This window comes from Cololabis saira, chromosome 2 (assembly GCF_033807715.1).
Source record: "Cololabis saira isolate AMF1-May2022 chromosome 2, fColSai1.1, whole genome shotgun sequence".
Classification (NCBI taxonomy): Eukaryota; Metazoa; Chordata; class Actinopteri; order Beloniformes; family Belonidae; genus Cololabis; species Cololabis saira.
In genome coordinates this window covers 13,872,701-13,897,363 of record NC_084588.1, presented here as the reverse complement: position 1 = coordinate 13,897,363, position 24,663 = coordinate 13,872,701, and the positions used below count along the sequence as shown (strand labels likewise).

The following is a 24,663-nucleotide window of genomic DNA, read 5'->3' as shown; positions in this document are numbered from 1 at the left end:
TGAAACGTACAGAACTCACTTTTCACCCACACATCTGGTTTGGTCCTGCATTTCTCTCATAATTAGACAACTTGCAATAAAACAACACTTTCAGCAACCAGAACCACAGAGAGCAAAGCTGCAGCTTTAATTACTTTAGTTCAGAAAAATCCAGTAATGCTAACAGAATACACTCTTCTCTTTGTATACTCTAAAAAGTACTTTTTTTTTTTTTTTTGTCCTTCACTTACTACTGGAAATAACTCACCTCCAAGATAATTGCCTTTAATTTACATTCTGCCAACATCAGAAGAAGCGTGACACAGAGGCGTACTGAGCGGATGGATCTTGTATAAGAAAATGTTCAAATGGAAATGGTTTTAGTTATATCAAAGGGGAGCAAAAAACAATTACTGACAGCATTGAAAGTATAAAGTTAGTCTCTGAATAAAGGAAATCCCACCACCTAAAGTAAAAAAAGAAATCAGTATGAGATTTTAATCCCCCGATACCAAAAACATCCTCCAAAAGGATTTTCTGTAGTTTTCTTTACTCTAAAGCAAATAAAAAATGATTTATGGGGCTTACACGTCACCCTTTAATTTCTTCCTTATTTTTAATCAACTTTATTAAAAAAGATAATGTACCGGTAAATGCTTCTCAAAAACCATGATGTCAAATCAAATCCCTGAAAAGGATTTTAATAGGTTGCTTGATAAAGATTAAACAAATACTTAAATAATTGAGTCTATGGAATAAATAATTATAACTTTGAGACAAGTCTTCTTATAAAATGAGGTTCGAAATAAGTTGTTCAGACAGTAAAACAGGGGCTTTGTTCCAAATCTCACACTTAATTTATGTATAATATACTTATTATTATATATTATGATGTACATCCCAGAATTCCTCTGAAAATGCCTCTTTAACCCTCCCCTCGTTCCTCAGTGCATGCCGCTGTGATCGCCATCAATGACGCCATCGACCAGGGTGTACCGGAGGGGACGCTGGCCGCTATGCAGAACCCCAACGCCATGCTGGTGACCCTGGATCACAGCTCGGCCCTCCAGTACCAGGACACACTGTACCGGGCCAAAGGAGAGAAGGTGGCCAACTCACGGAAACGGGTAAGAGGTTTTAAGGTGGACCTCAAACTGTCTGTGATGCATGCTGCGCCTGAAGCCTGAGGTTTGGCGTCATTCTGACAGTATAAAGAGAAAAGAGTTCGGCCACAGCTGTCAGTTACTGAATACACGAATCTCGATCAGACCCAGTACCACAGATGTATAAAATCAGTTTTGTGGTGCTGGTGGTACTAGGACATGATGCCATCTTCATCTCTGCTAGATATTCCCGGTTAATTGTAACTGACATTATTAGAAAGCAGAAGCATTTAGCATCAGCAGCAAGTCCGCCGTGATGTGGAAGACCACATATAACCACAAAGAGAGGTCAGCAGCTGCTGAGACCTGCGGTACATCAGATCCACCAACGCTCTGCTGGTTCTGCTCCTGAACTGCCACTGGTTTTAACATCAGCACCTAAACGGCAGCGAGACCTTCATGGAGCGCTTGTCCGATGCCGAGCAGCTGCACCCAGGCCATCACGGCAACAAGTCCAGTGCTTGGAGGTTTGGTGGAGGACGGTTCAAGAACTTCAAGACCCATCCAGGATCTTTGGGATGAACTAGACTGGAGATCGTGAGCCAGACATTCTCGTCCAACATCAGCGCCTCACCTGCTAAAAGGTCTACAGAAAACACAAAGGGAGCAAGTCCATGTTGAGGCGTATGTGCTTGCAACAGTCCTTGCTGCTGAAACCGTCGGGTGTCCGGCTGCTTCTGTTAATGTGAAGTTCCTGAGAATTGTTTTTATTAGAAAATAACTGAATATGCTGTCTGAAAGTCGAGAAAACTAAACTCAAAGATGCCAATGAGACGGGAAAGGCTGAACCGACTGTTGCATGAAATAAGCCATTCCTATTTGCAGCAGAAAATCAATGCAGAATGTTTTTATTTTATTTTTTTTTTCTTTTATTTCAAATAATGTAGGTATAGTTTGCTGGTTGACAAAGCAAGTAAATTACCCAACTGCCCCTGAAATTGGAAATGAGAAAAAGCATTTATTTGTGCGCACTGATACGTCGTGTAGCATCTTCAGGGTTTTATTTGATTAATTTCTCTTATTTTCCTCCAACAGCAAATGGAGAACACTGAAGCAGAGAGGGACGTCTACGACGAGCTTCTCACCCAGGCTGAAATACAGGGCAACATCAACACGGTCAACAGTAAGTCCCATGAACACACACACACACACACACACACACACACACACACACACACTTCTGCACAGATTTCCTAATGGGAATGTCAACCCTTCCTCCAACAGTGACCAATGCCCTGAGTTCGGCCGAGCAGTCTGTGCTGAGTGGAGATGAGGATAAGTTATATGCAGCGCTGAAGGCGATGGGCGTTCAGAACCTGCAGCCTCAGAACAAAGGCTGGTACCTGAAACAGCTGCAGGGCGACCGGGAGACTAAGGAGCAGGTGGGAGCCAGCTCGCTATCATCTGGTTGTGCATTCCCAGCGTGTGAATAAGATTCCAACAGCTCTTTTGTCTTCTGCTGTTAGACGTCTCCAGGTGAAGCTCTGACCAAGGACGAGCTGCAGAGTGGCGTGGACGTGGCCAATGTGATCGCAGAAGGCTACCTGAAAAGTAAAGCACCATTCCCACAAAAATACGTCCCACTGAGTCTCCAGACCGGCATGCGTTAGCCCCGTTTGTGCCGGCTCTCATCATTCAGCCTCCATTGTTAATCTTCCTGTCTTTGTGCAGTGCTGAAAGCAGTGGAGCGAATCAACGCCGCCATCAGAGCAGGCGTTCCGGAGAAGACGGTGGAGGAGCTGATGAATCCTGACGCTCAGCTGCCCGAGGTTTACCCGGGCGCCGCAGACCTCTACCAGAGAGAGCTGTCCAGTCTGCAGCAGCAGAGCCAAGAGGTGCCCGAACCAGAATAAAATAAAACTCACTGTAGGGGTGTAACGATACATTAATCTTACGATACGGTACGATACACGATATTGAGGTCACGATAACGATACGATACGATATTATAGCAGTATTTTTTTAACAACCTTGCATGAGGAACATATGACTGGAAAAAATTGTCTTTTATTTGAAATTTGTTACAGTTTGTAATGCTTTATAACTGTTTAAGATTTAAAGAGAAAGCCAGGCCAACCATTTTCCACAAACTGAACTAAAAGTAAATGTCAGGTTTGCATTATGCATCTTCAGTTTCATACAAGTACAAATATTTTGCCACAAACTGAATAGTTTCTCTCATGTACAGTATGACTTGACTTTTTTCTTTTCCAGAAAAGTGTAAGAGCAGATTTATTTTTGTTAAGAAGGTTATTTCGGTAATTCAGGGTTCATTATTTTATAAATATATTCTTTATATTCTGATGTAAATCAGGGACTATAATGACACTAGTCAGTTTATCTGTAGTGATTAGTCTGTTTTAGATTGGGCGGAGTGATACAGCACTAGCTGCTGTGTTGATGTTCTAAAATCCTACACTGTTGAGCGGACATTAAAGTACACTGGAGCTCAGCAGAAGTTGTCGCTGTGTTTATCCTACTCACGACCCGAAAAAGGTTTAATTTAATAAGGTAAGGCTTGACTCTACAGTACACTAGCCTTAAAAGTTCAGAGCTCAAAACCCTGCAATCCCGTGATCGGGACTGCAAAACGGGACTAGTTTCTTCTGAGCAGAGTAATTTTGGTCCGCGGGTCTAGGCGCGGTCGGATGCGCGTTACTAGTCAACACAATAGATTAATATTAATAACCCAATATCGCGATACACTTTGTCACCTCCACGACACGTATTGTGACGTTTTTGTAGCGCGAAATTTAATGGCACGATATATTGTTACACCCCTAATTTCTAATAAAAGGACATAATGAAAGAGAATTGTAATGAAATGATCAAAATGACTTTGTCTTTGGTCGTCTTAACTCGCAGCTTGACACATAAGGTAAATTTGCATCCTTTCTCCTGCAGGGCTCGCTGACCCACCCTGAGTTGCTTGTTGCCGTGGAGATGCTGTCATCGGTGGTGCTGATGAACCGGGCAATTGACGTTGGAGACCGAGCCGGCCTCTGGAAACAGCTGTCCAGCTCCGTAACCGGACTCAGCAACGTGGACGACGAGTACGCGCAGAGGTGAGTGTGAAAACCACCGGGCTGGCTTTGTGATGGGTTTTCCTTCGTTTTTTTTTAGGCGGTTAACATGGTGCTTTGCTTGTGTTGTCTAGATATATGGATGAGCTGATGCGTCTCAAAGCGGCCGCCAGAGAGGAAGGCGCCGACTATCTGACCTGGAACGACATCCAGGCCTGCATCGACCAAGTCAACGTGGCTGTGCAGGAGGAGCATGAACGTAGGAGACCCCGCCGTCACATGCATTCACAGACAAAACCCCAAAACAACCATGTGCAAAGCAATGTACAGACGTCACATTTCACTGAATAGAAAGCTCCACAATCTCAATGACCTCTTAATGTAATAAACCATCCAATCTAAGAACTGTCAGCCATGCAGATAAGCATGAAATATAATAGAGTTCAACATAATCATGACTTGGACATCAGTGTTTTGGCCGGCCATTCTTTATCTTGTGATCAGTTCTCCAGCAGCTTAAATTGTTCTGCTCACATCTGCAGGAATTGCAGCCATCGGACAGATCAACGAGGCCCTGGACGAAGGAGACCCCATGAAGACCCTGGAAATGCTGCAGAACCCGTCGGCCAAGCTGACGGACGTGGACCCGTCCGTGGCCCAGCACTACCACGATAAGCTGCTGGAGGCCCGCCGAGAGAAGGCTCACGTAAGGCCGGGCGCTATCGCCATCACAGCCGCTATGGAAAGCAGGACGTTTGAAATAGATATTCTCTTTGTTATTTGCTTTTTCGTGTGCGTCTACTATTCTAGTGAACATTATGCAAACAGCTTATGCAAACACAGCCTTGTTACAGTTTCATCCAGACATCAGTCAAGTCATTCTGCTGCGTCTCACACTGCTGAGAGGTCTCAGGGCTTTATTCAGCTGTGCAGCTGATCCTTACTGATGTTCTGTTAGGATTATCATTAATGGACTCCGACGTAACAGAAAACATTGTTATTTTTCCCCTTTTTCCCCCTTTAATAAGCCATTTTGGAGGATGGTTGTCATGTGACATGGCTCACATGACTGACCTGGTACAAAAAAAAGAGAAGGAAATTAAAAAGGACAAAATGACACCTTTGTTTAGATATTCCAAGTGAGGAAGTTGCTGAGACGGCAGACCTGAGCATATGTGCGTGTACGCAACTAACTTTCTGTATAGTAGCAACTCGTTAGTTTGTCTGGATTATTTCTTCAATGCCCTCAACATGACTACTAGCTCGAGGACCGTGGAAGACGTGAGCCGCCATGATGGTGGATGTCGCTGGATACCGCAACCCCTCTGTGGCGGCAGCGAGGAGCTGCCCCCACTCACTTTCCTATCTCCAAACTTCAAGGGCAGATTGGAGGGGTGGAGTGTGTTCACTTTAGATGCTACGGAAACACCTCTGTGCTTCTTGATGATGTGGTCCTGCAGGCATCATCGTCCAGACACCACCAGCAGGCACGGAGGTGTTTTTACATTTACATTTATTTTATATTTCAAACCCCCCTGAGATACAGGGAGCATCTCTGTGTCTCTGGAACCCAAAGGCAAAGCTGTCCATTTAGGAGTTCATCAGTGTCCAAGCCCCCGCTGTGGTCATGAGCTCTGGCGGACTCACTGCAGTGTATCGTTATTCTTTCAGTCATTGTCCAAAGGTGTTGGGTTTACCTTTGATGGTGAAGAGCTTCACCATCCAGCAGAGTCGCTGCTTCTCATCATCAGTAGAAGCCAGTGGAGATGTTTCTATGATACGGTCCAGATGCAGTACCGATGCCTCTCTGGGGATGGAGGCGTCTGGACAGACACGAGACTCGCTGGAGAGTTCAACGCCCCCAGCTGGCTTGAGGAGGGCTTACGAGTCCCCGGAAGAGATGCAGGAGGGGCTAGTGGGAGCTCTGGAGATTTCTGCTTGAGCTGTCATCCAGTCATCAATCATCCCCGTAATTTGGTCCCTGATAAGCAGCAGATGATTAATTTAATGTATTTGTAGGCATAAAGTTTCCTGATATTTATAGTTCATTCAAATAGTTTATCAGGGCATTTTTGTTGGAATTATAAACATCTTCAAGAACCAAGAAAAGCTATTCCACTTGTCTTGATTGAAGCCTTTGAGAATCAGGGAGGATATTTACCATTTTAGAGCCACCGTGATGCATAATGTGTTTTTAAAAGAAGCAGTTGAAGTGTTGAGTTTCAGGAACACGGCAGAGCTGAGCAGGCTAGTCTTGTGAGTGTTGGTCAAAGGGAGCTGCAGATGACTCCATGTGACTCAGGCAGCGGAAACCCCACATGCTCCGGGCAGACGCTGATGTCAGGCTGATGTCATGATGTGATCATCGTTATTCCCCAACAATCTGTGGTGCGAGTTTGTCTGTGCTCTCTGATGCCTGACATCCCGTCTGTGTTGTCCGTGGACGCGGATCCGGACATACGCTGCACATGGAGCACCGTCTTTCTCGAGAGCGCCTCATCTCGCTCTCTCTGACTCATTTGCCTGTGTTATCACGAGCAGATGACTGTGGTTCCCTTCCATGTGTATATGTGCAGCACATTTGCATTTGATGTCACATGCAGAGGCCGTGTTTGAGCCATTGTCTTCTCAAACGACAAGTTATGGGGAAATTGCTACTAATGTTTTTACCGTGTCAGAGCAACACTTTCCCTAATCCCTCAATAATGTATCTCAGGGAATTCACTTTTGTCTTTGTATCCCATGTAAAGGCATTTAACCAAATGTCTCATCCGGTTTACGCTCCAAAACACATGCGCACTTCCCCCTCTGTGTTATAAAAGTCAACACCATCAGTTAACATCTAAACTTGCTCTCAGAGCGGCTACCCGAAAAAGAAAAAAATAGGCTAGGAAAAACAGACGGCTATTTTCCTGCTGATTTCTCAGGCATAGGAAATAACAAGCGGGGCCCCGGTGGTTCTGCTTCCATAAAAGGGCAGAAAGCTTTCTGTCTTTAAAACTCCTGGGCACACACACCGTCCCCTGGCTGTCGGCTGGTGAATGCGGCTGATTGAGGTGATGTGTGGGACACGGAGGAAATGATTAAAGCAGGCTTCCTGCCCGGTTTCAAAGGGTCCATGGTGCAGACGAGGCTTTCCCCCCCAGCCGGGACCTGAAAGTCACGAGGCTTTTCCACGTCTCCGTGGAGGACGATCCTGCCGTCGGGCTGTTTGGACAGCACACGGCGGTTCATCCCAGGTCGTGGAGAGCTGAGGAAAAGGAACAAGAATGCTTGCGTTTGTGTTTGCGACGGGCTCCGTGGTGTCGGCTCATTAACGCTGCAGTATTAGAGCCGTTAGTCAGAGAGAGCGGGGCAGAAAGTGGATCGGAGTCGGAGGTGCCGTGCCTCTGGGCCTAGATAAACATCAGGAAGTCCTGCCCAGACGCTGTGACTAAGAAGCTGAATATTGTCTACTGTGCCTCTCTGGATGAGCATTACTTTGATACATTTCTGCGGCAGTACTCTGTTCCGTACGTCTCCTTTCTTCATTTACTGATGCTTCTTGAAGACTCGAGTGATCTCATCGTTTCTTAGAAAGGAAAGGGAGGTGCAGATAATGAAAGTGGTTAAATTGTACATGTCACTCAAGCATTCAGCCGTGTCAGCGTTCGCTTCCTCCATGTCCATGATGTGATGGTAACATTTGAAGGACATCTCCAGTCCTCCGGTCCCCGGCCCACTGGGCACCACACCCTGCCAGGCACCTCCTAACCGCTGACTCATCCACCACAAACAGCAATTACAGCCGTACGAGGGCACAGGCACTAATCACGCTTTCCAGGTGGGACTCTGTTTACTACAACAGGCGAGCTTGTTTGGCTCTCTGCTCGTGCTGATGCAGATGTTGGCTGCCAGCCTGTCTTACTACGCAGTTACTAAGCTTTTTGTGTAACCTTTACCTGCACACACACCCTTTCATCTCCGCTGACGACATGAAGGGGTGGGACGCCTGAGGGGCGAGGTTATGAGTGGCTCTAAAAAACCCAGATGCAACAAGTAGCAGCCAGCAGCTGCACTCTCTCTTTTTCACAAAGGCAGAGGGCGCCATCTGGTGGCAGCTTTACCCCACTACACCACCATGACGGTTTAAAACGGCTACAGTTGAGTCACTTCTAATGTTCACAGATCAGGGTGTAATAAAAATCATCTGGTTCTTCCCAGTTATTAGGGTTAGGTAAAAAAATCTCAGACTAACACACATTACTTAGTTTTAGTTTAATAAATAACAACTAAGAAGCAGAAGCAGTGTGGGGGTTAGGGTTGTGGCCAATCTCATTTCTCCCCCTTTCACCAGACAAAAATATCTCCCTAACAAACTGGACACCCCTGAAACTTGATTTTCCATCATAATAATTCAACAAAAGCTCCGATCTTAAGTCACCAAGAGTCCTTGATGCCTGGGAATATTGCTGGATCAGTTTATACTGAGTATAATTGACATATTACGTTTGGCTTGGATGAATACATTTGCGGTGTAGTGGATGTTTGCACCTGTGTGTGTTGATTGTGTAGTTTGATTGGTATTGTGTGGTGTTATAAACTGTTCATGATAATGGGATGTTAGCCTTTTAGACTATTGTTTTTATCCTCTCTGGCTAATATTGTACGCAGGGGGATTGAGATCTCTGCTGTGTGATTAAAAGTTTAGTTTAGATTAAGAATCTGAATGTTTGGAGGGTGTAGCCCTTCGTTTAGCCCCTCCCCTTCATCCAAATGAGAATTGGGCCCCTGTTCCACTGCTACCTCTTACATAAATGCTCATAGGGGTAGAAATGCGTTGGCCTCACGTAAACCCTCAGTGTCCCTGCTTGGCCGAGGCAGAAGACCGCTCTCCTGAGTCGGGTTCTGTCAGAGGTTTCCTCCTATTAAAGGGGAGTTTTTCCTTTCCACCGTCACCTAGTGCTTTTATTCAAGAAACGTTTGGTTGGTTTCCTTAGATAGGCAATTATAAGTAATCGTTCTGTTAACTGGACGAAACTGGAATTAGTTGAAGTACCCTGAGATTACGTTTGTCAGGATTTTTGCACTAAATAAATAAAGCCGAAGTGAAATAGTTGATCATCAGGATAATAAAAGCAAACGTTTAGGAGTCTTGTTGGTCTCTAAGACAAATTTTGTTAGAGTCTCTAAGACTAAGTTTCTTTCTAGAATATTTTTGGTTTATATGTGAGGACATCTGTCCATCAGCCAAAGCTGGGTAGAAATGACCAGTAGATCCACAGCAGGACCGCTGTGTGACGGGACCAGTCAGAGTCCAGACCTCCACATCACTGAAATGCTGCGGTGGGAATCTCAATAAACGTCAGCAACCCTGTTAAAAAAAGTGGAGCAAAATTAGAAGAGTTGAGTTGAGGATTAAATGGCTATCGAAGATGGATAGGTGGATCAGTGGGTGGTGTTTCTGCTGAAGTTGGTCCTAGAAACCACAGGATCCGAGTGTCCTTGACTTCCCTCGCAGCTGTGATGCCGTAATATGTCATGTGGTGTTCATCTAACGTCGTCTTTACTTGATATGAAACCTGAGATGAACTGGCGGGGGAGTGGTGATGAGGGTGGCCTGACTTTCTCACATGTGGTTTGTGGTGAAGTCTTAAAGTCAGGGGACTGAGAATACTTCACATTTCTGCTAGTGACCTGTTCTTGTTGATTTTTTTTTTTCGTGCTAGTACACGCTGTACCTAATTCTTCCTACATGAACTGGTTGTAGTTGAGACTTCATCACGTCGTCAGCAGACAACATGCCAAAGTAAAATGTCTGTAATGTGTGTTTTTCTGTCTGCTGTTGGACTGATATTTTATTGTGAAAGAGCTTCTTCTCACAAAAGATTAAAGGAATAACACAGGTGTCTGTAAAACCAACAAATAAAACAAGATCAATATTAATATTGATTATTAATTAATTTAAGTTTCCAAAAAAAATCATGAGTAGAAGCATTTTTTAGTTTTTAGAGTTTAAGTACTCTATGACAATTTACCTATAATTAGTTATTTTTATCATCTATGTCTGTGCTCCTAGTTTCTGCATATTTGCTCTGTATGACAGTATTTTCTCGTGTCCACGCAGGAGACGCAGGACCCGTCTGCTGTGCTGTGGCTCGATGAGATCCAGGACGCCGTCATCAAGGCCAACCAGGACACAAAGGAGGCTTTGCAGTGTAAGAAAACACGTATTTGCAGAATTCTGCTTGGCTACATTTCTGTGTTTTGCGGGGAACGCTGAGGGAGGTTTGTGCTCGTACCTGCAGTCTCACAGTCCATCCAGACCATCAACGAGGCGGTGGACACCGGAGACGCGGCTCAGACTCTGGCTGCTCTCCGTAATCCCGGAACCGGTCTGTACGGCGTCACCTCCGAGTGTGCACAGACCTACCAGGACGACCTGGCCAAGATTAAAGACCAGAAGAAGACAGAAGGTAAGAGAACCTTCACGGATAATGTTATACTCTTTACAAGCTGCATATTAAACAAATGTTGTAGCACATTTGTATCTTTTAAAATAAACATTTACTGCATTAAGATCCACTTGTTACGCCTGAGCAGCAACATTACACGGAGGCTCATCGTTCAGGGCCGGGAGTCGATACTTCTTGAACAAGAGTGACTTGAGCTGAAATGTAAATGATCCTCTTCTAAAACAAACACGATGAGCTGCAGCAGTTAAAGAGTAAACAGGCGTGTCTTTGTCCACACCTAACGGTTAAGCTGATGCAAAACACAAAAACTCATTCCCAGCCAGCACTTTTCCCTGGACCACACTGTGAAAATTAGCTTCCACTTATCAGCTTAGCGTTAAGAAGAGTCACAGCTTGATGGGTAATTCATTGATTCTATTATTTGATCACCTTCTCTCCCGTCACGTTTGGAAAGTCGGCTCCTTTTTCAACATTATGTCTCAGCTCGTCTAACAAGCCGCTTGGCTTTTTGTTTTTCCAGACTAACGCGATTTGGTTGTTGCCCTGCAGGCACAGAAGCCGACCAGAACCAATGACGAGTAGTGATTAATTGTTTCACATCAATTACAACAATAATGAAACTACACTGACTGTCCAAAAAAAAAAAAAGCAATGCCACAACATTTATTTTCTGTCCAGAGTAGCATTTATTTTTCACTAAGGTCTTGGACTGATGATGGGAGAATCAAGTCTACCAGCACATCCCACAGACCGCTCCAGAGTCCAATCTTCATGCTCTCTAGCACATGAAGGCCTTTTCTTTCTATTATCCTCACTGAGGATTGGTTTTCTCGCTGGAGTTTAGTCCCCGTCCCTGGAGTCCCTCTCATATTATTCTGGTAGAAATGTTCTAACTCAGATCTGATCTGATTTCACCAGACGTTTAAGTGATCGCCGGTTACGATCACTCACAGGGTTTTTCCAACCACATTTCTTCCTGGAAGATGATGGTTCCCCACTATCCTTCCAGTCTTTAATAACACGTTGGACAGGTCTTAACCCAACTTTAGTAGTTTCAGCATCTCCTTGATGCCAATAATTTGACCCATCTGAAACAGATCAAGGTGACCACAGGATGCGTCTTCAGACCGGGTTGTTTAAGAAATGAGAAACCCCTCACTGCATCAGTTCGATTTCAAGAACTTGCTGCCAAAAACATAATCATGAAACATCATCATCCCTGCAGCAATTATTCAAGAGGAGGATCTCTTGGACAGGCAGTTTATATTTACTATTACAAAGTGCTTAACATCGCACAACTTGAAGCACAGGAAACAATATAAAGCAACAACAAACAATCTTTAATATAGCGAAGCAACTGGGGGAAACATATCCAGCAGATTCACCGACTCTTGGTGCAACGTGGTTGCGATGGCGCCGTTGCAGCGCTGCAGACACGCTGTCGGGGGTGAGCGCGCTGTCACAGGTGGATGAGGCATCTGTTAGCTGTAACCACATGAATTTATCAACAAATTAGGTCATAAAAGCGCTCCCGGCGGCAGAGAATAGCAGTCACTGTTGACTCTAATTACACCAAACACTCAAACATTAGCACCAGAGCTGGTGCCAGCTTTTGTGGAGGTTTAAGGATTCTCTTTAACAAATGTTATAAAAGTGGTGTCCTAAATCACCTTCTGTGTTCATTTTATGCCTTTTTTTTCTCTTTTAACGAGATGCTTTGCTGCAGTCTGATGTTGAAACTGTTCACATGATCAGTATCAGATTTTTCTTCTTTTTTTTTTTTTCATTTTGGTTTCAAAGCTGTGCTGTTTTGGTGATTTGTACGGTGATTTTAACATCTATCACACTAAGAAATCATGACTAAAGGGACTGTTTCAAAGATCATCTAATCTTTGGAATAGGGCTGTTCGATTAATCGATTTTAAATCGTAATCGCGATTATGTAATTAGAACGATGTTAAAACGTGAAAATCGTAAAATCGATTTTTCACTTTTTTTTTATTTTTTTTAAATTTTTTTTAACCTTGTCTGCACACATATTAATGATTGATACCATATTAATGATTGATGGAAATACCTCTCAATACCTGCGACAAGTGCCCCATGGGAGAGGCTCTTTAGTGTAGGAGGGGGCGTTGTAACATGCCACCGGGCATCCCTCAAGCCAGATGCGGTAGACCGGCTCGTGTTCCTTGCAAAAAACTTGCAAATGTGAATAGCAAATGTAATGACTGACATTACACACCTCTACCTCCTTCATGGGTTGCATTATTATTTAGCATGCAAAGACCCAGTTTAGTTTAATTAGAAAATGTCTTGTTTTATTTAATTGGAAATATAACTTACTGTATGTTTGCAAGTGCTGATTTGCTGATTTTTTTTTTTCAGAGATAAAACTTTATATTTTATTCATTCATTCATTCATTCATTCATTCATTCATTCATTCATTATCTTACCCGCTTTATCCCTTGCGGGGTAACGGGGGTCTGCTGGAGTCTATCCCAGCTCATTTTAGGTGAGAGGCAGGGGTTACACCCTGGACAGGTCACCAGTCCATCACAGGGCCACATACAGTAGAAACACACAAACCATGCTCACAATCACACTCACACTCACACCTACGGGCAATTTTAGAATCATCAATTAACCTAGCGTGCATGTTTTTGGACTGTGGGAGGAAGCCGGAGTACCCGGAGAAAACCCACGCAAGCACGGGGAGAACATGCAAACTCCACACAGAAAGGCCCCTGCCGGGCCTGGGAGTCGAACCGGGAACCTTCTTGCTGTGAGGCAACAGTGCTAACCACTAAGCCACCGTGCTGCCTATTTTATTATATTTTTTAAAACTTTTTTTCAACTTATTTTACAGAGTTTTGCACTTTATTCATTCATTTTTGGTTTAATAAGAGCAAAGTTTGCACTTAAAGCCCAATGGGGCAAATGTTCAATAAAAAAACAGCATATTTGAAATCATTTCTTTGCCTTTTGTCAATTCACAAAATAATCGTAATCGAAAATCGGATTTTGAGAGAAAAAAATCGAGATTTTATTTTTGGGCAAAATCGAACAGCCCTACTTTGGAATAAGATTCCCAATCCAGACAAACTGGAGAGGGAAAGTTGTGGATGTTAACGAGGAGAATTTTAGTCCATTTCTGCCTTCGATCGTCATGGGGAACGTGATAAACATTGGTGACATAAACTGATGAGCTCGGAGCGCTGACAACGGCACGGCAGGATCGTCGGGAATGCAGAATTATTGTCTTTACACTGAACCACAGTTACAGGAACACATTTCCAACTCCAGCACTTTGTATATAGATTTAGGATCACATTTTAATATTTTATTGAGTTTAGGACAGAACGGTGTAAAGGGGGAGGGAGTACAGTGTTGCTTAGTAACAAACCGTGCAACTCGGGGTACGTTACGGCTGAGGAGCATCATTGAAGTCCTTGAGTTTCTGTCTATGATGTCTGTCAGGGGTTCACCTGCAGCATCTGTCGATCCAGAAGAAGTTCCAAACCCTCTTTACGATCATCTTTAGTTCCTGATGAGACTTCTCTTTCTGCACATTCAGCAATCCAACAGCTTTTAATTTTTTTAAATTTTTTTTAATAATGTAACTTTATTCAATTTACACAACTAAACAACATATTTTCCTTTTTTGGAGGACAGATAAAATATAATCTAATGAACTGTCACGGGGAACATAATCCTCCAGACTCTAAGGTTCTGAGCCGTTTGGTGACTTGTTTTCATGGCGGTTCTGTCATCCTTGTGTCCAGGAGATAACGGTAGTGACTGGGTGAAGCACTGGGTCAAAGGAGGACACAACTACTACTACAACCTGCAGACCAAGGAGGGCACGTGGGTGGAGCCAGAGGGCTTCCTGCAGAACAACGCCCAGCTGAACAAGGAGGACATCCAGGTAGGAGCTGCCTCATGTTCCTCGCTCAGAGTTCGTGCCATCTTTAAAATCACAAATCAACCATCTGCCTTGGTTGTCCTGCCAGGGGGTGGTTTCTGGTGTAACCACAGCCTACAACCGAGAGCAGCTGTGGCTGGCCAATGAGACTCTCATCACCAAACTCCAAGCTCGTTGCCGCGGTTACCTGGTGAGAAACGGCCTGAAGAAGCGGATGACCTTCCTGAAATCCCAGAACCCCGCTGTTACCTGCATACAGGTGAGATAGCTGAGTTTGCACTCATCGTCCTGGAGATCACACACAAGTACAAACATCAGTCTGACATGAACTTCTCCTCTCAGGCTCACTGGAAAGGCTGCAAACAGAGGAGGAAGTTCAAGGATCGTAAGGAGTTTCTCAAAGACCACACTAAAGAGGCGGTTAAGGTAACTTTATGAAGCAATTTGAATTATCTGCATATCAAGTGAAAACATACAGTGAGAACTGAAAGCCATGTCCTTGCTTTTCACAGATTCAGTCCATGGTTCGCATGCATCAAGCTCGTAAGAAGTACAAGGATCGCCTCAAGTACTTCCAAGATCACGTAAGTCTTGTTTCCTACAACCATGACAAAGTAAATTGGCTGCAAATCAAATTTACGACAGTTTCACTCAGCCAGGACAGGGCATTGGATGTGTTCTGTCACCAAAGATTTGCATTAAAAGTAAACAAATAGCTTGTCAGGTAATGAAAGCTGTAAATCATTCTACAGAGACAGACATTTCCCCGGGTACCACCAGCTTAGAGCAGCCTGCGGGAGGAAACTGGCTCATTTAGCACTTTGACTAATCTGAAGCCATTTCCTCTTTGAATTACGCGGATTCCTTTGGTGCTGCTGTAATGAGGACTATTGATCAGCCGAGTGATGAATGTTTTATACTACAGATCAACGAGGTGGTGAAGATTCAGGCCTTCATCAGAGCCAACAAAGCACGAGACGACTACAAGACGCTGAGTAAGAAGGATCTACCAGTTAATGTTCAGCATCTGAGTGTAGTCGTCGTCTCACTTCAGTGACATTTCTCCAAACTTTCCAGTCAGCGCCGACGATCCACCGATGGCGGTGGTGAGGAAGTTCGTCCACCTGCTGGACCACAGCGACCAGGACTTCCAGGAGGAGCTGGAGCTGATGCGGCTCCGCGAGGAGGTCGTCACCAACATCCGCTCCAACCAGCAGCTGGAGAACGACCTGAACCTGATGGACATCAAGATCGGCCTGCTGGTGAAGAACAAGATCACGCTGCAGGAGGTGGTGTCCCACAGCAAGAAGCTGACCAAGAAGAACAAGGGCCAGCTGTCCGACATGATGATGATGAACAAGCAGAGGGGAGGCCTGAAGGCTCTCAGCAAGGAGAAGAGGATTAAACTGGAGGCCTACCAGTTCCTGTTTTACCTGTTGCAGGTAACGTGCATGTCGTTCCAGACCGTTCTGCTCGACGGTGCATCCTCAGACCGTTAAACTGCAGCTCCACATGATTATACTTGTGCTTCCTTTCAGACCAACCCCACATATCTCGCCAAGCTGATCTTTCAGATGCCACAGAATAAATCCACAAAGTTCATGGACAGTGTGATCTTCACCCTCTACAACTACGCCTCAAACCAGAGAGAGGAGTACCTGCTCCTGAAGCTCTTCAAAACCGCCCTGCAGGAGGAGATCAAGTGAGCGGCCCGACGACCACCCGGTAACTCTCAGCCTCGGTTTGAAATGAAGCCTGAGCGTTTCCTGTAACAACCGTCCGCAGGTCAAAGGTGGACCAGATGAGGGAGGTCGTCACGGGAAACCCAACGGTGATCAAGATGGTGGTGAGTTTCCACAGAGGAGCCCGGGGTCAGAACGCGCTGAGGCAGATCCTGGCACCGGTCGTCAAGGAGATCATCGAAGACAAAACGCTAAACATCAAGACCGACCCGGTGGACATCTACAAAAGTTGGGTGAACCAGATGGAGACGCAGACTGGAGAAGCCAGGTGAGCAGCACATGAGGTTGTCTCTCACAACATGTCGACACGCTTCCAGCCGCCGGGCTCAGCGGGTCCGTTTACCTGCTGAACTTACGTTTTCCACTTTAAAAGTTGAAAACAATATTTATATTTGTATATAGGGGAGGGGAAAGAGGGGATAAAGTGGACTAATAAAGATGCCTTATGGAGAGAAACTGAGGGAGGGAAGAAGTAGACATGGATCTAGCGCTCTTCTTCTTCTTCATGTTCATCTTCTCGTCCTGTCTTTGTCTCCATCTTCTACGTCTTCTTGTGTCACACCAGCGAGCGGCTTTCCCTCTTTCACACATCCAGAAATCTCCTCGGTCTCCTTTCTCTCCTGCCTGGCAGCTCCGTCTCCAGCATCTGCCAGTTTACCCACAATCCCTCATCTCTGTGTGTCTAAGCCAAGTTTGTCTGCATTCACCGGCGTGTTTCACTGTGGAAAGTTAGTTTGAAGTAAGAGTGGAGATGCCAGCGAATCCCAACAGCTCAATGATGGACCGGATGTTGAGCTTCAGCACTTCTTCCCTCCAGGATGTGCAGAAGTTCTCTATGTCAGACTGTGTGGATGCTGGCAGGACCTTTGCAATAATGCAGACAAACAAAGAAAATTCATCTTCACTGCCTCTAATGATACTTAAGACAGCACGTAAAGGCTTTTGACTTAACTAAGATATCATAGTGATATTGTTCTTACTAATAGTAACATTTCCCTTCTTCCCATTTTGCTTTAGTTTATTATATATGGTAATTTAATATTTCCTCTCTGCTCTTCTCCTCACCTTTTCTGTTGTCTTGTCAACAGTAAGCTGCCTTACGACGTCACGCCGGAGCAGGCTATGGCTCACGAGGAGGTGAGGACCAGACTGGAAGCCTCCATCAAGAACATGAAGAACATCACCGACAAATTCCTGTCGGCAATAGTCGTCAACGTGGATAAAATTCCGTACGCCACCCATTTCTAGTGTCATATGTGAAAAATCTGTTTCGTTTTTTTCTTTTACTCTCAGCATCACCTTTCTTTTCTCTTATCAGATATGGAATGCGGTTCATCTCGAAGGTGCTGAAGGACACCCTCCACGAGAAGTTCCCAGATGCTACAGAGGATGAGCTGCTCAAGGTCCAATAGCCTTTCATTTTTTTGGCCTTTTATTAATCCATCTTTAATCATCTCTTTAATGATCTCACTTTCCTAAATCAAAGAGAATCGGGCCATGTGGAAAGGTACGAGGAGAAAGAAAAGAATCAAGATGTTGCAGTGATTGGGTTAAATTCCAGACCTCAACCTGATCGTTTATGCAGATTTGTCTGAAGGTCCAACCACAGCACTTCAAATACAAACCTCGATTAAAGCCACTCTGTGTAGCAGCAGCATTTCTGTCCACCAGGGGGCGTCTCCTGATAATACTGAGCTACTGATCAAAGATGGATCCAGATGTCTTGTAATTCCCATCTGTTCCAGTAGAGGTGCACTTTGTTGCCTTATGCATGCTTGCTATTTATAATGCAATGTTCACCTGAATGCTGGAGTCAGCCGGTGCAGCAGTTGAGCGTCGGAGGCTGTATTCTGCCCCCATGTGGAGACCTCCAGTATCACATGTGCTGCAGCGTGAAACATGCACAGAGCAGATGGCTGTGCAGGCGCACCGACACGTGCACCCGGTCACTCTGCCCCTCCCATGTGCTCGGAGGTGTTGCTACGTAGAAAGGCTTTAACTGATTAATGTTGTTAAAAAGAGCGGGTCAGATGCAGATAACATTTAATTCAAGTCATCTTTGGTAGAAGTGATCAAATAAGCTATTGATCGATGGAGTGTACTTACCAGTAGTTTTTCAACACACTCTTCCTGCATTCAGACATCGGTTTGGTTAAATAAATACAATGTTTCATTTTAAGACGTATTCATGACCCAAATTTAAAAAAAAAAATTGAAATATCCTTCATGTAAAACTTTAGATATTAAAGAAAGTTTACCTTCTTTATCACACGACCCTTCTGTTGATCATTTAACACAGAGGTACATTGATCATGCTGATAACTTCAGTCCCAGACTTTCATTGAGGCCACACACACACACACACACACACACACACACACACACACACACACACACACACACACACACACACACACACACACACACAGAGTTTACATTGCATTGTAACCGAGGACACTGTGGTGAACTCTGAACTGCCCTTTAACCCCGGTGTGGACCAGGCATCGCTTCTCTTCACTGCTGCTTCTCTACTAACACTTTAAACTCCCATCTCCTCTCCAGTTCTTCCCGTTTTGCTTTGCTTTCCCTGCTGCCGCTCTTCTCTGTCAACATTCCCGACCAGCTCCGGTCTCTCTTTCCGAGTCACAGGTGTCGCTCCTCCCTCTGCTGGTGTGCAGGTGAGCATGCCGTTGCCTCCAGCGCTGCTCTTCAAGCTGCTCAGGCTCTGCCTTTGCACATTTCTGCATTTTCTAGTAGCATCTCCTAAACCTTTCACTCTTTTTATAATGATTCCTCCAAACACAAATAAAGGTGTAAAGAAGCAGGCGCTTTTCTTTTTTAAACAGTAAACCTGATCTCAGAACGATCTTAGGTTAACACTTTTTTCTTTCATATGTAATATTAAACTACTTTCTATTCATTTTTAATGCCAATGTCCCTGATAAGTTAAATTAAAGCTCAGGAAGCAGTAAACATGTCACGTGTTCTGATCCTTAGTTGAAATGAATGAGTCATTGGAAGTTTGTGTTTTCCAGATTGTGGGGAACCTTCTGTATTACCGCTACATGAACCCCGCCATTGTGGCGCCGGATGCCTTCGACATTATCGAGGTGTCCGCTGGTGGTCAGCTGACCACGGAGCAGCGACGAAACCTGGGCTCTGTGGCCAAGATGCTGCAGCACGCTGCCTCCAATAAGATGTTCCTGGGAGACAACGCCCACCTCAATCCCATCAACGACTATCTCAGCAACTCGTACCAGAAGTTCAGGTCCGACTTCTTCATTAATATGCAGCAGACCTTGTCAATCGCTCCTGGGTGGCGCCAGCTGTGCAGTCACCTGGTGTGGTGTGAAGCAGTTGTTTCTTTGTGTTTCTTTCAGCTCTTTTGACTTTGTATTTTCATCCTTTGTCCCAGGCGTTATTTCCTGGCAGCGTGTGACGTTCCTTCGCTTGAAGATAAGTTCAACGTGGATCAGTACTCAGATCTGGTCACGGTCTCAAAACCTGTCATCTACATTTCCATCGGCGAGATCGTCAACACTCACACTGTGAGTTTATTCGGGCTCTTATCAGTTGTTCATTCGTCGACGCGTCTGTGAGGTTTTTCTCTGACTGGGTGCTTGTGTTCTGTCAGCTGCTGCTGGACCATCAGGATGCCATCGCTCCGGAGCACAATGACCCCATCCACGAGCTGCTGGAGGACCTGGGCGAGGTTCCAACGGTGGAGTCTCTGATTGGTGAGTGAAGAGGGGGCGGAGCGAGCAGCGGAGCAACGGTTAGACCGAGACCAGCAGCATGGGCTTGGCCACAATGGCCAGGAAATGTAGTAGAGTAGAGAATGGATGAATTTGTTAGTTTAGTGTCGATTTGGCTTCTTCTTGATACGCAGAACACAAGTAAAGTGCTCTGCTTATCAGAGGTGTCAAAAGTATTCACATTCATTACTCAGGTAGAAGTATAGATACTAGAGTATCTATACTTCTAGTTTTTTACTCAAGTAAAAGTATGAAAGTACTGGTTTCAAAACTACTTAAAGTATAAAAGTAAAAGTAATGTAAGGGGGAAAAAAGCCATTGAGGACAAAAGCCATTGAAAATGAATGCATCTTAGTATAATGTAAATATATTAAAGAACCATATATGTGTACTATTGAGCATTAACATGTGTTTCAGAGAGCAGAAGATATGATGACTAGTTGCCTATAAGTATTGTAATGGTGCAAAAAGTCAAACTTCAGAGGCATGTTATCATTTATCCTAACCTTTATTGGAATGTACATCCAAGTTTAGTTGCAGGAATCTGAGGGAACGGATGTAAGAACAAAACTGGACAAGAACATCTGAAACAACCACAACCAAATTCACCCTATCTGGATGGAGCAATTTAACTGGATAGTTTTTTTTAAAGGCCGAAATGAAATAGAGTAACGAGGCTGTTTTTAAAATGTAAGGAGTAAAAAGTACAGATAATTGTGTGAAAATGTAAGGAGTAAAAGTAAAAAGTCGTCTGAAAAATAATTACTCCAGTGGAGTATAGATAACCAAAATATCTACTTAAGTAAGGTAACTAAGTATTTGTACTTTGTTACTTGACACCTCTGCTGCTTATTAAGAATGCCTTACCCTGAACAGAAAGGACGGTTTTGACCCGGGGGTTCTTTTTTCATTGTTCTTATTTGCTGCCACCAGCTGAGACACAGGAGTATCCCCTGTCTTACGTGGCGTGATCGTTCAACTCCATAAGGTCAGAGCGAACCACCGACTGTATAAGAAGAACTGGACAAAGTACCTGTGACATCACACGCAGGTTTTCTGAAGAGTGCTTTGGAAGACCTTTTTCCTCGTACCGCATGGCGCCATGTTCCTAACGGGAGGAACCGACCCGAGAAGCCACCTGGAGCACACCCACCCTATTTTAGCTAGTTTGACTTATCCTATGCTACCCTATGATGCTAGCACATACTGGGTTAAACTGGAATAGTGAATATTGGCGCTTGAAAGCCCTTTCTTTGACATGCATGTGTATTGGGAAAGAAAGGAGTCCAGTTAAAAGCTATATTTGCCTTCAGGGATTAGTGAAGTATAACCAAAGTGTTGCAGCGAGTTGTGATAAGTAGTGTTGTGGTATTTCTAGCTTGAGGGAGGCAATGCCAGCAAATATAGTTGCATAATGGATGTTTTTCTTCCTTTTTCTGCTGTTGATGGGTGCAACAGTCGATGATTCCACTTCTCCCCGACTGGCCCTGCTTTTCCACCTGCAGAAGTCTGATTGGTTGACACTCTATATGCACACAAAAACTGGCTAGCTTTGTTGTGTTTTTAAAAAGTTTCCTATAAACACTGCTCCTTGAAAGGAATTTGCCCGCAGAAAAGCCCCAAACACAACTCAAAACACTGGCGTGCTGCGCTGCTAACACTGCTCTGACCCCAAACAGGCAGCGCTCTGTAACTTTGCCCGTGGCGAGTTAAACCACATAACGAGAACAAAGCGCTCCCGCTCTCCAGGCCAGATGTTTTAATTCCCTGTGAATGCGATGAGATGAGGGCAGTTAATGTTGATCTGTCCGTCGCAGGTGAAAATCCTCTTCCTGCCGACGACCCCAACAAGGAGCTGATGGGGAAGACCGAGGTTTCTCTCACGCTCACCAACAAGTTCGACGTTCCCGGTGAGGCCAATACCGAGATGGACGCCAAGACGCTCCTGCTCAAGTGAGTTGGCACCGCAGACTGGCAGCTGACAGAAACAGCACTGTGGGCAGAAACATCTTCTGGTTCCCACGTTTGATCTGTTTTTTCTTTGTGTCAATCCAGCACAAAGAGACTCATCGTGGACGTGATCCGGTTCCAGCCTGGAGACACCCTCACTGAGATCCTGGACTCCACAGCCAGCACAGAACAGGTTTGGTATCCGCACCGTGTTTGTGCTTCAAACCTCAATAATCGGAGCCGTTTACTGCAAACAAATGCTGCAGGCTACCCAGCGTTTAGCCATGTCCTCACCGCTCATTTAGTCTGAGTGGAAAAGTACGGCACTGCCTTCAGGCACAAAAAAGGGAACTTTTGTTTTTGGGTGAAAGTGTTTGAAGTGAAATGCTAACGTCATGCTTTAAGTGACGAAGTGCAAGCCGTACCGGAGCCGAACCTCTTTCTCAACATCCTCTTTCCAACAAAACGGACCCCGGCTAAAGATTTCACACAGTATTTCACCATCACTTGTGCTGACTACACTTATGTAAATGAAACGAAGCACAATAACATGTTTAAACTGGCTGGGAAAAGTTATTTGGGCTGCGCTGAATCATTTACAAACATGTAAACGTGGGCTCAGCTGATGTACTGGTGTTTAGAGTTTCCTGAAGCTGTCTGTGCTGCGTTCAGGAAGCAGAATACCAGCGGGCGATGCAGAGGAGGGCCATCAGAGACGCAAAGACTCCAGAAAAGATGAAGCAGGTCAAGCCCGTGGTGGACGACAGCCTGACCCTGCAGGGCAAGAAGGACAAGATCCGGAGCAACCTGCAGAGGCTGGCGGAGCTGGGGAAGGTTCACCCGGAGAACCGCTACCAGGACCTCATCAACGACATTGCCAAGGTGGGGAAAGAAAACAGAAAAGCAGGTTAACTCTGGAAGATATTCCAACAAACAGCCTCCTCAAGTGTTCGCTTTAAACGCCGTGTGTTTGTGTGTCCTGCAGGACATCAGAAATCAGCGACGGTATCGGCAGCGCAGGAAAGCCGAGCTGGTGAGGCTCCAGCAGACAAACTCTGCCCTGAATTCAAAGACCAAATTTTTCAACGTGCAGATTGATTCCTACAACCAGTATATCAAGACGTGCATGGACAACCTGGCCACCAAGGGCAAGTGAGTGGATCTAACTGCTAAAACATTTCTAACGTGTTGCTCCTTAAACAGTCATCGGTCATGGGTTTTTATTCTCCTCATCTACCTTCCAAGAGGAGCCATCTGGTCCTGTTTGTACACCAAACCGCTCACTTGCCTCCGTCAGTGACTGCAGACAGAGACCCAACCGTACCACGATCAAAGAGACATGTTTGAGCTGTTAAATCCAGGGAACAAAATCACTCTTGTGAAATATTTAAGCTAACTGCATTCGGTCCCTTCAGCGTTCTCTCTGAATCTCTACTTGAGGTGATCCGTAGAACAGTGTCTCCCAACCTGGGGTCCAGGCCCCCCCTGGGGGGCGCCAGAGATCTCTGGGGGAGCGCAAAACTTTGTCTGCTTTAAAATTATGCAGTTGTAAAAATTATATTTGCGAATGAGTCATTCATAAGACATTGTTAGGAATAATTTATGAATGTCTTGAATATTTTTTGTGTTTTTTATACACTGGTGACAAACACAGGAAATTATTTAATTCCTTATTATAATATCATTACTCAACATTTAATTTACTCCGACAGGAGAAAAAATTTGGTCTCATATTAAAAGAGACATTTTTCAGAAATATTTTTATGTCCTTTTGTGCGTATTTTATACATTGGTGACATTGGAGAAAAACAAAGTCATATGTATAGAGAGTAAACCAAAGAGAAATGTATCAAAGAAATATGATTAATGCTCCTTTTTTCAATTAAAGACTATTTTGGTGCTAGTACGTACGGGTCGGGGGGCCTGGCTGTTCTTAGACACAAGTAGGGGGGGCTCCAAGGAAAAAAGGTTGGGAACCACTGCCGTAGAAGAAGAAATGGGGTGAAGCAGAAGTCAGACCTCTGATCCTGGATCACATCCTCAAAATTCCTCCAAAGAGGCGCCAGTATTCATGAGATTGAAGAGCAATGTCGATTGAAGTTTATAAAGGCTAAAGTGGCCTCTTTCAACCAGACGTCTTCGTTTGCGGTCGACACATTTGGCGCCAGAGTCGGCAGAAGCAGCACCGCTGGTCAGACAAAAGCTGCGCCTGACGACTCATTCCTCGTCAACGTGGTGCCAGCGGAGCCGCGGGGCAGATGTTACGGGACTGTATAACGCTGCGCTGTAAGAAAGTATCTGCAAGGAGGCCATGGCTGCCAACATGGCCATTCAGGCATCTCAGAAACTCCTAATTACACACAAAAAAAGAAAAGAGGATCACAGAAACCAACTGAAAAACAAAGCGGCGCCTCTTCAAGAGCTATGTGATGAGGTTTTTTTTAAATGTTGTCTCTCTCCTCCCAGGTTGTCAAAGAAACCAGGCGACAACAAGGCCAAGAAAAGTAAACAGGTCTCACAGAAGTACACAGCCGCCCGGCTTCACGAGAAGGGCGTCCTGATCTCCATCGAGGATCTGCAGCCCAACCAGTGAGTCCTGCACGCCATCACATACGTCCTCTCTTTAGAGGGACATATGACATAAAATCATCGTCTTTGTGTGTTTGAAAG

At 44.8% G+C, this 24,663-nt stretch overlaps 1 protein-coding gene across 1 annotated transcript in view; it reads left to right on the top strand.

The window, feature by feature from the left end:
- iqgap1 (IQ motif containing GTPase activating protein 1) overlaps positions 1–24,663 on the top strand; it is a 59,843-nt gene that overhangs the window by 34,100 nt on the left and 1,080 nt on the right. The window contains exons 8-35 of the mRNA XM_061738539.1: positions 928–1,106; positions 2,178–2,265; positions 2,367–2,524; positions 2,609–2,693; positions 2,814–2,977; positions 4,047–4,207; positions 4,300–4,424; positions 4,708–4,871; positions 10,272–10,362; positions 10,453–10,620; positions 14,407–14,549; positions 14,635–14,805; positions 14,889–14,972; positions 15,059–15,130; positions 15,472–15,541; positions 15,624–15,988; positions 16,085–16,248; positions 16,332–16,556; positions 17,377–17,517; positions 17,607–17,691; positions 19,324–19,556; positions 19,704–19,836; positions 19,923–20,025; positions 21,861–21,996; positions 22,099–22,186; positions 22,666–22,875; positions 22,979–23,145; positions 24,460–24,582. Of these exons, the coding sequence (XP_061594523.1) occupies positions 928–1,106; positions 2,178–2,265; positions 2,367–2,524; positions 2,609–2,693; positions 2,814–2,977; positions 4,047–4,207; positions 4,300–4,424; positions 4,708–4,871; positions 10,272–10,362; positions 10,453–10,620; positions 14,407–14,549; positions 14,635–14,805; positions 14,889–14,972; positions 15,059–15,130; positions 15,472–15,541; positions 15,624–15,988; positions 16,085–16,248; positions 16,332–16,556; positions 17,377–17,517; positions 17,607–17,691; positions 19,324–19,556; positions 19,704–19,836; positions 19,923–20,025; positions 21,861–21,996; positions 22,099–22,186; positions 22,666–22,875; positions 22,979–23,145; positions 24,460–24,582 (4,096 nt within the window). The remainder of the gene's footprint in view (positions 1–927; positions 1,107–2,177; positions 2,266–2,366; positions 2,525–2,608; positions 2,694–2,813; positions 2,978–4,046; positions 4,208–4,299; positions 4,425–4,707; positions 4,872–10,271; positions 10,363–10,452; positions 10,621–14,406; positions 14,550–14,634; positions 14,806–14,888; positions 14,973–15,058; positions 15,131–15,471; positions 15,542–15,623; positions 15,989–16,084; positions 16,249–16,331; positions 16,557–17,376; positions 17,518–17,606; positions 17,692–19,323; positions 19,557–19,703; positions 19,837–19,922; positions 20,026–21,860; positions 21,997–22,098; positions 22,187–22,665; positions 22,876–22,978; positions 23,146–24,459; positions 24,583–24,663) is intronic.